This window comes from Brienomyrus brachyistius, chromosome 2 (genome assembly GCF_023856365.1).
Source record: "Brienomyrus brachyistius isolate T26 chromosome 2, BBRACH_0.4, whole genome shotgun sequence".
NCBI lineage: Eukaryota > Metazoa > Chordata > Actinopteri > Osteoglossiformes > Mormyridae > Brienomyrus > Brienomyrus brachyistius.
The window spans coordinates 37905381-37922138 of NC_064534.1; the positions used below are offsets into that span (position 1 = coordinate 37905381).

Genomic DNA, 16758 nt, shown 5'->3' on the forward strand with positions numbered 1-16758 from the left:
GAAAACTTTAGGGTTATTTTAAAAGAAAAAGCAGGGTTATTTTAAGCAGACATGCCCGAAAGAAGTAGCAGAAGAGCAAATTTAAACAAGCGCAAGCGAAACCAATAAACATACAGCCGGCGTTTTAAAAGAAGCGATCGCTCATTACATTTAACCAACACGAAAGACTTTAGTTATATTTACCAGGTTGGAGAAAGCATGTAAGCGGCAAACTTTTAGAAGAAATAGGACGAAACGATACCGGAGCTCCTACACATGCGACTGCCCTGTTTGAACAACGCGGGGCGGAATGGACGATCGCTAGTCCAGCGCTTGGCGCATGCGCACCCACGCCGACGCCCCTTTCAAAATGGCTACGCCGGCGGAGCGCCTGTTTTAGCAAATAAAACCCCTATAACCGTAATGTTTTAAGTAATGAAGCACATTTCTGTCAATGTGAATAATAAAGTAAAGCGCTCTGAGCATTTTCGATAGCAATAATCGGTGAATAACGCGGTTAATTCTTGTTTAAACGAATGCATGCTCTCACTCTCGTGTGGCGCACGCGCGTAGATCCACACAGCATTTCCTTTATTGAGCCAGCTCGTTGCGTGAAGCAGCGGTCAAATGGCTACCAGCGGAAATTGTTGTCGTGATGCGAACCGTTGGCCTGGATTGTGAGAAGCAGGCCGCCATTCTGGCAGAATGCACACTAATTCTATATTTTATATGCTTATTTGTAAATAGTGTAAAATAATCTATTTCTAATTTAAATAAAAGTCGATCTCTAACACAACACCCCCGGATTGCTTAGCTACATTTAGCTAAATTTATCTACGTATGGTTAATCAAAAGGTATAAACAGAACTTGAAAAGATGTATGACAACACATGCTGATCTTTTATTTCAAATAAGCCTCTTTAACCTCATCGTTTTTAAGCAATGAAACTCTTTTCGGCTAATGTGTTATTTAAAATAAAATAAAAACATTTGTCGTGTTTGTCAATGTGTTATTTTAAGTAAATGCGTTATTTTCCAACGCCAAAAGCCCTGTCATGTTTTAAGTGAGAAATGATATGGACTAGCAACTCTCTCTGGGGGGAGCAACCCCGGTTAGGTACTATTAAGCAGCATTTAGTGACATGCATCAAAACACATTTTTAAAAACTTTGAAAGAATAAAGTCTTAGTTATTTTAATAAATACGTTTTTCAGTAAATGTTTATTCACGCGCATGCACACAAACACACACACACACCGGAGGTCGGGGGGCTTTAGAGTTTAACTTTAGGTTGCTGATCGCAATGTGTGACCAAACCCCAAAGCACCCTAACTTAGTCGTTTACTAACTTATCGCGAAAAACAGACAGAAATAGACTTGTAAATTCTAAAGAAAAGACATTAACTGTTTTTTGTTAATGTTTAAAGGTATACAAACTACAGTTGTATCGGACACGCACACAAAAACACTAAAAGAGTTTTGCTCAGTCAAAAAAACACCAAACATATATTGTTCACGCTTTTTATTAAAATGTATAAGGATCGCTCTGTTAGAGCGCAATTTTAAATTAGTATGATTGTGATATAAGTCATTTAGGCAACAAGATTTGAGGAAGAACCTAAGTAGCGGCTAGAAATGATCGACCAGGCAGACAGAAGTCTGCTTTTCTTATCTCACAAGTCATGGAAGGGTAGGGTGGGGTGGGGGGACACATAAGTGGGGGGTAGGAACTGTGGAATCAGGCAGGGGGGTAAGAATTTAGGATATAGTCTTGTTATTTTAAAGAAGGTGTACATGATTATTTAATTACTTTTAATAGGAACCAGTAAGATGCATTTAGCACCATGTTGCAAATACACATTAAAAACTTTAAAGAATAAGGTCATAGTTATTTTAATAAAGACATCCTACAAGGTGCCCACGGCCCTAACTTATATAATCTACAAGCTTGAGCCGAGATGCTTGCTGGAGTACAATGCTAAGTTGACATCAGTAACGGAGCTGCAGCCTGTTTGATAGTTAATGAAACATAGTTCAAATTCAACAGTGTCAGTAGTCATCCACTACGCAGGGAGACTACAGATTGACTATAACGACCCCGTTTATCAGCTGGCATTATTTTATTTTTTTTTGACAGAATAAAGCCTTAGTTATTTTAATAAATATGTTTTTCAGTAAATGTGTATTCATGCTCATGTGCACAAACACACACACACACACACACACACACACACACCGGTGGTCAGGGGCTTTAGAGTTTAACTTTAGGTCTGTGAAAGTATAGGACCGCAATGTGTATACAGACCCCAAAGCACCCTAACTTAGTCGTTTACTAACTTATCGCGAAAAAACAGACAGAAATAGACTTGTAAATTTTAAAGAAAAGACATTAACTGTTTTTGTTAATGTTTAAAGGTATACAAACTACAGTTGTATCGGACACGCACACAAAAGCACTAAAAGAGTTTGCTCAGTCAAAAAACACCAAACATATATTGTTCAGGTTTCTTTATTAAAATGTATAAGGATTGTTTTGTTATAGCGAAATTTAAAATTAATATGAGTGTGATATAAGTCATTTAGGCAACAAGATTTGAGGAAGAACCTAAATAGCGACTAGAAATGACCATCCAGGCAGGCAGAAGTGTGCTTTCCTTATCTCACAAGTCATGGAAGGGGGTGGGATGGGGGGGGCACATAAGTGTGGGATAGGACCTGTGGAATCAGGCAGGGGTGTAAGAATTTAGGATATAGTCTTGTTATTTTAAAGAAGGTGTACATGATTATTTTTATTGCATTTAATAGGAACCAGTAAGCTGCATTTAGCAGCATGCTGCAAATGCACATTAAAAACTTTAAAGAATAAGGTCTTAGTTATTTTAATAAAGACATCCTACAAGGTGCCCACGTGCCCAGCTTATATAATCTACAAGCTTGAGCCGAGATGCTTGCTGGAGTACAATGCTAAGTTGACAATGGTAACGGAGCTGTAGACTGTATGATAGTTAATGAAACATAATTCAAATTCAACAGTGACAGTAGTCATCCACTATGCAGGGAGACTACAGATTAACTATAACGACCCATTTAACTGCTGTCATTATTTAAATTTTTTTTGACAGAATAAAGCCTTAGTTATTTTAATAAATATGTTTTTTCAGTAAATGTGTATTCATGCTCATGTGCACAAACACACACACACACCGGTGGTCAGGGGCTTTAGAGTTTAACTTTAGGTCAGTGAAAGTATAGGACTGCGATGTGTATACAGGCCCCAAAACATATTAACTTAGTCGTTCATGAGTCTTATTGTGAAAAACCACGCAAAATAGACATGTAAATTTTAAAGAAAAGACATTAACAGCTTTTGTTAATGTTTAATTGTATAAAAACTTTAGATGTATTTGTTAAACAGTCAAACAAAAATGTGTTATTTTAAAGTAGTATAAAATATAACCTTAACTTTGGACGCAAGATGAACAATCTACACACACAGACACACACACACACAGCAAAGCCCCAAGCATGCTCACAAGCACACAACCAAAGGTGGGCTTTTAGAGTTTGCTCAATCAAAAAAACATCAGACCCATATAGTTTACGTTTTTTATTAAAATGTGTAAGGATCGCTCTGTTAGAGCGCAATTTTAAATTAGTATGATTGTGATATAAGTCATTTAGGCAACAAGATTTGAGGAAGAACCTAAGTAGCGGCTAGAAATGATCGACCAGGCAGACAGAAGTCTGCTTTTCTTATCTCGCAAGTCATGGAAGTGTAGGGGGATGTAGGAACTGTGGAATCAGGCAAGGGTGTAAGAATTTAGGATACATTTTTGTTATTTTAAAGAAGATGGCCATGATTATTTAATTATATTTAATAAGAACTAGTAAGCTTTAATATGAACTAGTAAGTATTTAGCATCATGCATCAAATACACATTTAAAACTTTAAAGAATAAGGTCTTAGTTATTTTAATAAAGACATCCTACAAGGTACCCCACGGCCCCAGCTTATAGCGTCTACAAGCATGATTTGAGATGCTAGATGGAGTACCATGTTAAGTTGACAATGGTAACTGAGATGCAGCCTGCTTGATAGTTAATGAAACATAGTCCAGATTCAACAGTGACAGCGGTCATCCAATATGCAGGGGGACTAGAGAGTGACTATAGTGCCCCATTTAACTGTTGGTCCTTATTTTTTAAGAATTTTGACAGAATAAAGCCTTAGTTATTTTAATAAATATGTTTTTTTTCCAGTACATGGTTGTTCATGCTCATGTGCACAAGCACACACACACCGGTGGTCAGGGGCTTTAGAGTTTAACTTTAGGTCAGTGAAAGTATAGGATCGTTATGTGTATTCAGACCCCAAAACATATTAACTTAGTCGTTCATGAGTCTTATTGTGAAAAAACCGACAAAATAGACTTGTAAATTTTAAAGAAAAGACATTAACAGCTTTTGTTAATGTTGAAATGTATAAAAACTTTAGCTGCTTTTCTTAAATGGCCAGAAAAATTGGCTCAACACTATTAGTTTATATGAGGATGGGGTGTTTGCAAGAGTCACAATCCTAGCAGGCAAGCATAACATGCCAAAGAAACATCTCTTTCATTTATTTCAAAGCAGACACTTTGTGCAAAAGTTGTTTCCTCATTGCCCAAACGGCCACCAGAATTGGATGGTCCTTAAAGACCATTCATAAGACTTGGAGGCCCTGTCCTGAGGTTTATCAAAGACCAGGTTCTTACACTTTTTAAAAGTTTCAAGATGGCGCTGGAGTGATGGCAGCCTTTCCAAGTAGCTCTGCAACACCGCACCTTTTCTTAACCTTTAACTTTTTTTAGACTAGGCTTTTAAACTTTATTTCACTTTCTCTAGTTACTTTACTTTTATCTCTTGGATATAGCGATACAAGATGGATAATGCACTTTTTAAAACTTCTGGAACCAGCTCCTGCATCTATTTGAGAGCGGAGCTGCTGGCGCTAAGAACACAGGAACAGAACGGCATGCGACACAACATTCCAGCTGAGATAAAGAGGAGCTACAGAGGCTGCAAGGCTGGAGCGAGGAAAGCGGATCACCGGAGGCGATTCAAACCATCAATCCCGACAGTGATAATGGGCAACGTGAACTCGCTACATAACAAAATGGATGAACTGTGTGCTTTGAACAACCACCGACTATATCGTGAGTGCAGTTTGTTTATCTTCACGGAGACGTGGCTAACCGAGCTAACGCCACAGGCTAACGTAGACCTATGCGGTTTCACATTCGTGAGATCCGATAGGGACACGCAGGCCAGCGGAAAAAGCAGAGGTGGGGGACTCATTGTCTACATTAACAACAGATACTGCAACCCTGGACATGTCTCCGTTAAAGTTTCGGTATGCCGTCCGGACCTGGAGCTGCTAGCCGTTAGCTTGCGGCCATATTATTTACCTCGGGAGTTTAGTCATGTGATCTGTGTGTGTGTTTACATCCCTCCGAGGGCCGACGCAGCAGCTGCCTGCGAGAAAATACACACAGTTACAGCAAGACTGCAGACACAAAACCCAGAGGCTTTCATTATTATATCTGGAGACTTTAATCATGCCACACTGGACTCTACTCTGGCTGCTTTTCACCAGTTTGTGGATTGCCCCACAAGGAGCAACAGGACAATTGACTTACTGTATGCAAATGTGAGAGACGCATACAGAGCCACCCCCCTCCCCCCGTTAGGGAAGTCAGACCACAACCTGGTTTACCTACAGCCACAATACACACCCCTCGTCCAAAGGCAGCCTGTCACAACACGCTCCATCAGGAGATGGACTCCAGAAAAGGAGGACGCTCTGAGAGACTGCTACGACACCACAGACTGGGATGTGCTTCTGAGCCCACATGGTGAGGACATAGAGGGGGCGACACACTGTCTGACAGACTACCTCAACTTTTGTGTGGACACGGTTGCCCCTGCTAAGACGGTACGGTGTTATCCTAATAATAAACCGTGGGTAACACAGGAAGTCAAAGCTGTCCTCAACATGAAGAAGAAGGCTTTCAGGAGCAAAGTGAAGGAGGAGATGAAAGCAGCACAGCGGGAGGTGAAACGCTGCCTGAGGGAAGCAAAGGACACCTACAGGAGGAAGGTGGAGCAGAAGTTGGAGAGGAACAATATGAGGGAGGTCTGGAATGGTGTGAAAACCATTACAGGCTATAACATCAAGAACAGCTTAGTGGGGGGGACGGTGGAGAAGGCAAACGAATTTAACAACTTCTTCAATAGGTTTGACCAGCCCACAACCCCCCCACCCTCATCTTTACTACAGAGCCCTCTCACCACTTTCCTACCTCCCTCACTTCCCCCCCTTCTGGACACTATGACACCCTCCTCCTACAACCCCTCTCTCAACAGCAGGACATCTTCCCCCCCCCCCCCTTCCAATCATCTCCCAGTATTACAGTGGATCAGGTCAGGAAACAATTGAGGAAGCTTTGCCCCAGAAAGGCAGCAGGCCCAGACAAGGTGTGTCCTAGGATGCTAAAGGCGTGTGCTGCTGAACTTGGGGAGCCGCTACAACGAGTATTCAATCTCAGTCTGCAACTGGGGAGAGTGCCCGCCCTATGGAAGACATCCTGCATTGTCCCAGTCCCCAAAAGGAACCGGCCCAATGAGTTGAATGACTTCCGACCGGTGGCACTGACGTCACATCTTATGAAGACTCTAGAGCGGCTCTTCCTTAACCTCCTACGACCACAGGTAGAACATGCCCAGGACCCACTACAGTTTGCATACAAGGCGGATGTCAGCGTGGAGGATGCCATCCTGTACCTCCTACATAGAGCCCACTCACACCTGGACGGGGGGAAAGGCACGGTCAGGATCCTGTTTCTTGACTTCTCTAGTGCCTTTAATACCATCCGGCCCTGTATGCTCCAGGAAAAACTGAACAGGATACAGGTGGACCCCTGCTTGATAGCTTGGATCTCCAACTATCTCACTGACAGACCACAGTACGTCAGGCTGAAGGACATCATGTCTGACACTGTGGTCAGCAGCACAGGAGCACCACAGGGAACTGTGCTGTCCCCTCTTCTTTTCACCCTGTACACCTCTGACTTCTGCTATAATTCTGAATTATGCCACATTCAGAAGTTTGCAGACGACACAGCCATCATGGGGTGTATCTGGGAGGATCAGGAAGAGGAGTACAGAAGTCTGGTGAGGAATTTCGTTACATGGAGTCACACAAACCACCTGCAACTCAACACCTCAAAGACCAAGGAACTGGTTGTGGACTTCGGGAGGTCCAGAGAAGGTCCACTGCCGGTTCAGATAGAGGGGGAGGAGGTGGAGGTGGTCAACAAATACAAGTATCTCGGGCTGTGGGTGGACAACAAACTGGACTGGTCATGCAACACAGAGCACCTGTATAAAAAAGCCCAAAGCCGACTGTACTTCCTCAGGAGACTGAGGTCTTTTAACATCTGCAGGAAGCTCCTGAGGATGTTTTACCAGTCAGTGGTTGCTGGAGTACTTTTCTATGCTGTGGTGTGTTGGGGGAGCAGCACAGCAAAGAAGGACTCATCCAGGCTGGAAAAACTGATCAGGAAGGCTAGCTCTGTGGTCGGCATGAAGCTGGACACTATGGCGATAGTGGCAGAGAAAAGGACACTAAAAAAATTGCTGGACATTATGGACAATGCTGGGCATCCTCTGCACACGGCCATAAACAACCAGAGGAGTCTGTTCAGTGACAGGTTGCTTCTCCCAAAGACAAGAACCAACAGACTTAAAAACTCCTTTGTCCCATACGCCATCAAGCTGTTTAACTCCTCTCTGGAGGGGAGAGGGCGGGGAAACAGGTGGACAAAGGAGGGGGGGACAACTAAGCTGTAGTGCCTCTTCACTTCACTGTGCAATACTCTTGTGCAATACTTTTGGTTTTTAGTTCAATACTGGAAATGTGCAATACTTTTGGTTTTTTGGTTTAATACTGGGAATGTGCAATTCCCTTGTATTCTCTTATTCCTATTTATTCTATTTATCCCTTTGTATTTTATTTTTCTTGTATCTATATATGTATATATATATGTATATATATAACATTTGCTCACGTTGTTATTTTTATTTTTTGTAACTTCTGTCGGTGCTGTGCTCTTGGAATCCGAATTTCCCAGAGGAATCTACCCGAGGGATTAATAAAGTTTCTATCTATCTATCTATCTATCTACACTATAGGAGACTGATGCTGTTTAAGTACTCGAGGGGATGACCCCTGCAATGAAATGTGTAACATTTCAAGATGTATATTTTAAAAGAATGAAGTGCCTGGACAGTAAGGGGGCATGGTATCGGATGGTGGAATGTCGAACAGGTTTGTTAGAGGGTTAGAGGAGGCAGAAATATGTTGATGTCCTGCTCAATGGCTTTGAATATGTCTGTCCAGAACTCAGATAATCGAGAGAGCAGAGCCAAACATAGTTCTATCTCCTCTAAAATTGATTTCAATAATCTTTTTTAATTATTATTTTAAAACAACTTTATGTTGTTGTGTTTCACGGCATATTAGCAGACCACCTTAAGTGGGTCCGCCTTAAATTTTGAGTTTGTGTGATCGCTGTTGATTGGCAGCTAAACTGCTGGTAAACTGTGTACAGACGTATTACGTTCGAATTGCAGAGAAAAAAAAATCCTGGTAGCAACATTGTGCAGTATGAGCGAACCATTTCACCAAAAAAAGGGGAAGCAAGGCAAGATGTGGCTGCAGCGGTCCGCAGACTGATCAAATTCAAACCTCCTCCTAAAGAAACAAAGAGCGACATTACATTGCGGGATGACGTCACCTGAAAATGACCAATAGCGCGGCGCGCTGCTGAGCTGCATGCCAACCGCTCTTTTTTTCATGCAGGAGACTCAAGTTGGCTTCGCTAACGGACACAGTTTTGAACTCGTATATTAGCGCCATTTATAGCTGCTTGGACCACAGCATCTTCGGAATTTGTAGACATCCTGGCAGTTTACAATTAGTTCAAGGTGAGGTGTGTACATGCAACATCAAGTTAGCCCTGTTATAAAAATCCACCAGCCCAGCGTTTATAGATAATTTTAGCAGTTTGTTTTTTATGAGTGAGGTTGTGAATTTAGTTAGCATTTGTGAGTTGAGTTAGCATTACTGTCGCGAGGGAAGCATTGCTCTGGATTAGTTTCTGTGTTTGGCGTGCTTAATTCGCTAGGGAGGAATTACCAAAGTACATGGAGTTATGTTAACCTGTAATTTCTGTGGTAAGGTAGTTCAGTCATCAAGGGGCTACGTGCTTCATTGTAAACTGCATCGGAATGAGCCACGTTGTTTCTTTCGGTGTATTGAAGCAGGCTGTAAGCAGGCATACACCAGGTATGGCGCGTTTAAGGCTCATTTTTACCGAAGACACTCTGCCCCCACCCATGTCACTGGTGTGGCGGTGGTTTCTTCATTTACATGTGCAATGGCGATGTGCGAACGTCAGTGTCAGAACTCTAAAGAGTTAATAGCTCATCTGAAGAGCCATATTGTGGAAGGACACGTGGTCACTTGTCCAGTAAGAGGATGCACAAATACCTTTAGAGTTAAATCATCTTTTACTGCTCACATGTCACGTAAACACAGAGAGTTTTCAGACAGCAGCATTGGTGATTTATATAGAGATTCTGCATGTCAATCATCATCTGTTCCAACCACATCAGATGACTTTGTACCCTTGTTTTCCGAGCCTGCTGCACAGTCTATTACAGATAACATGGAAATGCCCCCTGAATTCTGTGATCTTTTTCTGAGAAACGTTTCACTGTTCTACTTAAAATTGCAGGGTCAGTTTCTACTGCCTGCTTCAACCATACAGAACATTGTGGAGGAAATGCAGAACATACATGAGTTCGGACAGACATACAGTTTGGGTAAACTTGCATCACTGTTAAAAGATGACACATCATTATCAGAGGAGGACATCAACAAAGTCTGCGAGTCTGTCAAAAGCTATGATCTTTTTTCTGCATGTCATACCGGGCCATTGAGGACAGTGCACTCCAGAGCTCAGACCTTTAAAAAAGCCTTCAACTATGTGGAACCAAAGAAAATATTTTTAGGGAGAGATGAAAACAGAAAAGATAGGTTTGCCTATTATGTGCCTTTAAGAGAGACTTTGAGATGTCTGCTAGAGTCTTATCTGTGGCAGAAATCAGAAGAGCCCTCTACTGAGCCTCCTGCTGATGTTCTGTGTGACATAAGTGATAGTAAGCTGTTTAAATCAAATGATTTTTTTGGTCAAAACCCATCATGCCTCAAGCTAGTACTCTACCAGGATGCCTTTGAAGTCGTTAACCCTTTAGGCTCTGCAAGGACAAAACACAAGGTATTAGCTGTATATGCATCAGTGGCAAACTTGCCACTTCATGTACGCTCAGACACAGATCACATGTCTCTTGTCTTACTGTGCAGGGAGAAAGATTTTAAAGAGTTTGGTCATGCTAATGTGTTCTCTGAATTACTAGCAGACTTGAAAGAATTGGAGGACAGTGGGATTGTTGCATCAGATGAAACTAGAGTCAAAGGAACTTTGTTTTGCATTGCTGGTGATAATCTGGGTTCTCACTGTATTGGTGGCTTCACTGAAAACTTTAGTTCTTCAAAGTACTTCTGCAGGTACTGCCTGATAACGAAATCTGAATTTCAGGGTGCTGACCCAAATCTGTGTGGACCAGAACGTACCAAAGAGAACTACAACTCTGCTGTTGATCGCCTCCAGATTGACAATACACCAGACGTCGAAGGAGTGAAGTTCAGGTCAGTGTTCAATTCACTGAAATACTTCAACGTTTGTATGCCAGGCTTGCCACCATGTCTAGGTCATGATATCTTTGAGGGAGTTTTGGCTTATGATGTGGCACTGTATCTGAAATACTTCATAAAGAAAAAAGCATGGTTCACTTACTCCACTCTGAACCTACGCATCAAACAGTTTAGTTACCATGCGTCTGATGCTTCTACAAAGCCATCTGAGGTCAGTCCTCAAGCAGCTAAACTCTCAGGACAGGCTATACAGAACTGGAACTTCCTCCGATTGCTGCCTCTCATAGTTGGTGACATAGTGACAGACCCCACAGATGATGTGTGGAACTTAACTCTGCAGCTGAAAGATATTGTAGACATGGTGTGTGCTCAGAAAATTTCAGTGGCTCAGGTAGCATATCTTGATATTCTTATTCAAGAATATTTAGAGTCAAGAAAAGCTCTGTTCCCAGAATGCAACCTGAGACCAAAACACCATTTTCTACGCCATTACCCAGCACTGATTCTGAAATTTGGCCCACTGATAAGATTATGGACAATGCGCTTTGAAAGTAAGCACAGTTATTTCAAGAGGTGTGCCAGAAATCTGAAAAATTTCAAAAACCTCTGCCATACACTCTCTGAAAGACATCAGATATTTCAAGCCTATCTTGCAGCAGGGTCATTGTGTCAATCTGTCTTGAAAGTCAAAGATGGTTCTCCATTTTACTCAGTGCTGTACAGTAAAGCCATTCAAGAAGCAGTTCAAATGTTTGACTTTACTGAAACCAATACAAAGGTCACAGTAGAAACGATGTACAAGGGAACACAGTACAAGAAAGGACACTTCCTTGTCACAGGGGGCTCTGACTCTGTTGAGTTTGGTGAAGTAGTTCTCATTTTGATTAAGAATGACAGTGTTTATTTTCTGGTGTCGGTGCACGTGACAGAATACCATTCTCAGTATCATCTGCACTCAGTGAGAAAGGAAAAAGAAAAGATGCAGTGTGTGAACATCATTGACTTAATTGATTTCTATCCATTAACATCTTACATGAAGTATGGGTACCAAATGGTTCCATTGAAACACAGTGTGCTGTCACAATAATGGGGCTGTTAGTTTGGTACTTACGAAACACTGTATAAAAGTGTAGTATCAAGCAAGATCAGCTTCATATTTTAAGACCAAAGGTACCATTTGGTGTAAATTGACCTTTATTCACATTCTTTTATCAGACATCTCGGAAATGGGGGACAGCATAAGGAGTTCCATTACTAAGGTGCTGCCGGACCTGTCTGCCTTAATCCTTGAAATTGTACTAGAGACACTACAATCATTAGGAGTGGAGACATCTGAGGACTTGCAGTTCATCAGTGAGACTGATCTGAACTCTGTCCTGAGACCAGTTCAGGCAAGAAAACTGCTGGCTGCTTGGAAACAAACCAGTAAGTATTATGATTTCATTGCACAATAGCCATGAAGGGCTTTCTGTTTTTTCTATTATGCTTTGGCCAAGGTCCAAGAAGTACAATTAATCTATCGTTTGTGATATTGATTTACAGCACCAAATATGGAAATTTCAAGCCAGGCCAGCATATCGTCTCCATCTTCTTGCTCCTCATTTTCTGCCTCACCCAGTCCAATATATTCTCTAGACTGGGTAGATAACTTTAGAATTCCAAGTGAAGATTTTCCAGAAGACTTGATCCAGTGTCTTCAGAGAGAGAAAAGACCAAAGCCTCGATTGCGGAGGGAGATGATCCGCATTATTGTGAAGGAGATGATGAAAGCCTGTGCCTCTCCAAGTAGAAGAGCCTCGACTGAAATTGCAAAAAAAACTGGTTGCGATGTATCCCAAGTCACTGCAGGATGTCATAGAGGGGGAAGTGGTAGGACAGGGGTACCACTCTTTGGTAAAACAGATTCAGGCACGAATTGAAAATGTGAAGAGGTCTACTTCACCAGTGTTACAGAAGCGCAAACAGGGAGGATCAGATGACACCGATGAAGTCACACCTGAAAAGCGAGCATCTGTTCAAGACACATATGGCTGCATAAAGTGGGACATGAAGTTTTTGCCAGTCAGTGAGACACTGGAAACCCAGCAGGAGAAGAAGGAACGTATGAAGATTCTCAGTGAACAGACAAGCTTCAGTCATGAAGAAGTAAAAACTCTAATGAAATGCACCTACTACTCTCAGCGCAAAGCAATAAACAGCGGAGCAGACATGCAAACCCTCAAAGAAGAGTGGCCTTATTTGTTTCAGGCGATTGGAATGACAGTCCATTTTGAAGAACTTACTGGGGTACCGCTGAAAGAGACTTTCCTCACCAGTCTAGAAAAGAAGGGAAAACGGCTTCTGGACTTTCTGAAAACCACTTGTGCAGACAAGAGCAAGCGTGTCTTGGAGGCTGTCATAGAACTGCAGAGGGGACAGCTGAAGGGCTGCTCAGAAGACCTGAAAGATATGATGCTCCTCCTCCTCTCCTATTTCGATGAAAAAGAGGAGACCCTCTTCCACTATGCTGATGAAACATGTCTGGCAAAAGAAGTCCAAGTGGAAAGCCTGCCTGTGACACCATGTATCATTGGTTGTGGTGAGTTGAAAATCAGTACAAGTGCACCGAACCTAAGCTAATGCAAGGATACACTATATTAAATGTCTGCACTTTCACTATTTTAAGACACATTTGAATGGTAAAGGGGGTTTTACAGTTAATTCTTTTACACTTGTATTTCATTCCAAGGATCCTCCTGCTTTGCATCGAGACTGTTCATGCTCAGCATTGACCACAAAGTTGTAAATGACCAAATGACTGACTTCATCTCTGCAATCTGTCTGATGCTTGGTAGCTACTACTGCCTGAACATCCACTATCCCCTGGAACTTGGCTCCACACTTGAATTCCTTCAGAGGTAATTCTTTTACTTTTCCCTTGCCTTTCCCTTTCTTTTTTTTCTTCATTGTATTAGTGTTTTATTATGGATTATTGTGTTTATCAAGGTGTTTCTTCAACATTAACCCAGAGAAGGGAACAAAAGTTGAAAAAACTAAGAAGAAGACACTGCATGTGAACCCAAGAGTACTCACCCTCATCGCCGATCTCTCTGATCACGAGTGGCGAGTGACTGTTTAAAGACATTTTGAACAGATCGGTACAGTCAGCTTAACTGTACCTTGACTGGGAACTACTGTGTTGTTTATGTTTTCAGTTATCCCAGCTGATATTGAGTACTGTACTCTTACCTGATTTCTGTTATCACAGGCATGCTTTTCAGAGGTTTTTACCATATATCTTTAAACAATCCCTCTAACTAGGGATTGTTACTGAGAACTGTACTTTTGATGTTTCAGAGATGTTCTATATTCTATACAAGAGTTTAAACTATTTGAATTTTGTATTGCCCTAATTAGCAAACAAGTTAAGTGTTGCACTGAACTGTTAACATTGAAATTTAAACAGCACTGTCTGTTACAAACATTACTTTACGTTACATTGACTTTAACTGTTATTATAGCATTTTGTAGCTGTACGTTTCTGCAAAAGTGATGTCACAAGCTTATGTGTTTGTTCAAATTCATGTTTTCCTGAAAATGGTTAATATACATTTGTTAGTTGACTTTAAGTGTAGAGCTTAAGCAGTTTTGGCTTTCTTTTTTCATAATGCCAGGAGAAGCTTTACATGCTTGTTTTGCCTTTATTTGTTTAAAGCAATATATTTGACTAGCAGCAAGTGTGTGGAGGTCAAAATATGTTCAAGACAATAAAAATGTCAGTGAAGGACATCTGAAATTTTGTTGCAGTGGTTTTCTGATGCATGTGTTTTAAGGGTTAAGGGTGGTGGCACAGCTAAGACCCAAGAGTCTCTTTCAAGGTTAGTAAAGTAAACAGATTCAAGAAGATATTTTACACATTTCTCTGTTGTCTGTCTCTAAATCTTATTTTGTCTTTATTATGATTAAAAATGTTTGTTTTGTTCCTGCCCTTTTCAGACACTGAATTTGAGCAGAAACCATAAGGATACTCAAAGGACCTGTGACTCTCAGGAAATGGTGAGATTTCAGGTCATAATCTTTTTTTCTTTTTTTTCCATTAAATTCATTTTCCTTTTTCCCTTTACAACATTGCTGTTTTGTTTTTGTAAACAGCATCAAATGAGAGTGACAGATGAAACAGTTTCAAGACAATGGCAGGTAAAGCATGCTGAAGATTGAAACAAACCTTGGCTGGAAATATTTGGTATGTGTTTTACCGTAAATCAAATTGTTGAAAAACATTCAGCTACACTGCAACACAGGGAAACTTGATTTGCACTTATTTTGTTACTTAAATTTCTTGTCTCATTATTTTTGTCAGTTATTATTGTTTATGGTGTATGCCCTTTTTGTTTTCTTTCTGAATGCAGAAGGTATCTAGCCGGTCCACAATGAAAGTTTCGTTGCCCCCCATGAGTCTTCTGGCAGAAATGATGGTGCCTGTATTCTTTGGTTTCCCTAAACATCACACCCTGCCTGTTTATACGAGGCTCTTCAATTAAGTCTGCACCCAAAGATTCAATAAGAGGTAAGCAGTGGTATTATTCAAGTTTTGCTAAAGAAAGATGGACAGGAGACACTAATCTTAATCAGCCGAGCTCAGGTTCATGTCCAGGTGAGCAGTTTCATACGCTATAAAATGTAGATCGAATGATAGGTCTCATCACCATGCATTCAGCCATTAACTTCAAGTTCTATGATAAATCAATAGGAAACTTAAATACGTTTTCAAACAAATTATGATTGTGATTAGGGCTGCGTTGTGTATGTATCACTTTTACATAAGTAGATTTAAAGGATAACTATTGCCAAAACGCAACCTGGGCTGTTTTATTTTTACTGTATCGATTTTGATGCGCTCAAATTTATGCCCCTAGTATTCCCATTCACCGGCTATTGACCACAAAACAAAATCACGGTCAATCTCAAAAACGGCTCGTTTGTCATAATTATGCTTTTAGATATATGTTTGTCTCGTTTACAGTAAAAAAAATAACAGCCCAGGTTGCATTTTGACAATAGCTACCCTTTAAGAACTGTATATTTTACACTTAAGAAATCATTTATCATTAGATCTGTTTTTGGCAGCACATTTTGTTCATTTCTGTGCATTTTGCTCAAGCACTGATCAAACTTTGTCCATTTTTTGCTGCAGAGGGGATCCTGTCAGTCCAAAGTGAACTCCTGATGGACATTGAAGTACTCCTGCAGAGCTTGTATCTTCGACACCATGCGCATTAGAAACTCCACTGAGTCCTTTCCTTCACTAAGGCAGGACCCAGTGACTCATTACTGTTTATAGGGGCAGGTAATTTTTTGTTTCATGTTTATTCATTCCTCCATGGATTACCAGCCATATATATGGACACATGCTGTATTCTCAAGATCTATGCTGTTTGGTAGGAATAGAGAAAATGATATGTTTAGTCTGTTTTCAAATGGTATGTCAAATTTTCTCATTGTTTATCAGTAATGTTCACTACCTTGGTTATATATGAGCATCTTTAGATTTTTCTATATTTAGCAGTTGCAAATGTAAAATGTACAGTAAACTATTTATGTTCCTCATATTGTACTGTATTTTTAGCGGTAAAATACCGGCAGCTGTGGTTGCCAGGAATTTACCGTAAAATGTATCTGGTCAAAATAAAATGCTGTAATTTGTTATACAATTTCACTGTGTTTTTTACTGTCAAAGGTTTTAATAAGGTTTAACATATTTCTGTTATTTTTACAGTTATTTACAATAATAGGGTCTATCCTATCACTGTTAAATTAACAACAAATTACTGTAAATATTATTATATTATAACTTTTTTTTTACTGCAAATATCCGTAAAAAGCTATGGAAAGTTGCATTTTTTACATTAAATTGCTGTATAATTGACAAATATATTTGTTTTTTTCTACCATGATTTTGGTAAAATAATACGTGGTCTACC

The 16758-nt window shown here is 40.6% G+C and overlaps 1 protein-coding gene across 4 annotated transcripts; it reads left to right on the forward strand.

The window, feature by feature from the left end:
* Positions 1-8877: 8877 nt before the first annotated feature.
* On the forward strand, positions 8878-16271 carry LOC125712237 (uncharacterized). 4 transcript variants are annotated; one of them, XM_048982093.1, is made up of 10 exons: positions 8878-9006; positions 10683-10792; positions 12014-12223; positions 12341-13376; positions 13527-13695; positions 13784-14655; positions 14774-14833; positions 14930-15020; positions 15187-15344; positions 15972-16271. In XM_048982093.1, exons 4-6 carry the CDS (start codon positions 12626-12628, stop codon positions 13914-13916), a joined length of 1053 nt encoding a protein of 350 aa, XP_048838050.1. In that variant the 5' UTR covers positions 8878-9006; positions 10683-10792; positions 12014-12223; positions 12341-12625; the 3' UTR covers positions 13917-14655; positions 14774-14833; positions 14930-15020; positions 15187-15344; positions 15972-16271. The 4 variants fall into 4 exon arrangements, with proteins under 4 accessions (XP_048838050.1, XP_048838041.1, XP_048838068.1 ...); XM_048982084.1 differs by having other exon boundaries at positions 8886-9011; XM_048982111.1 differs by having other exon boundaries at positions 8886-9011; positions 14585-14655.
* The last annotated feature ends 487 nt before the right edge of the window (positions 16272-16758 follow it).

Bases quoted from the DNA above. Each gene is read 5' to 3' on its own strand.
- LOC125712237 (XM_048982093.1), top strand. From the start codon at position 12,626: ATGTATCCCAAGTCACTGCAGGATGTCATAGAGGGGGAAGTGGTAGGA. The intron at 13,377-13,526 runs GTGAGTTGAAAA...TTTCATTCCAAG, and splicing joins ACCATGTATCATTGGTTGTG to GATCCTCCTGCTTTGCATCG. The intron at 13,696-13,783 runs GTAATTCTTTTA...GTGTTTATCAAG, and splicing joins ACACTTGAATTCCTTCAGAG to GTGTTTCTTCAACATTAACC.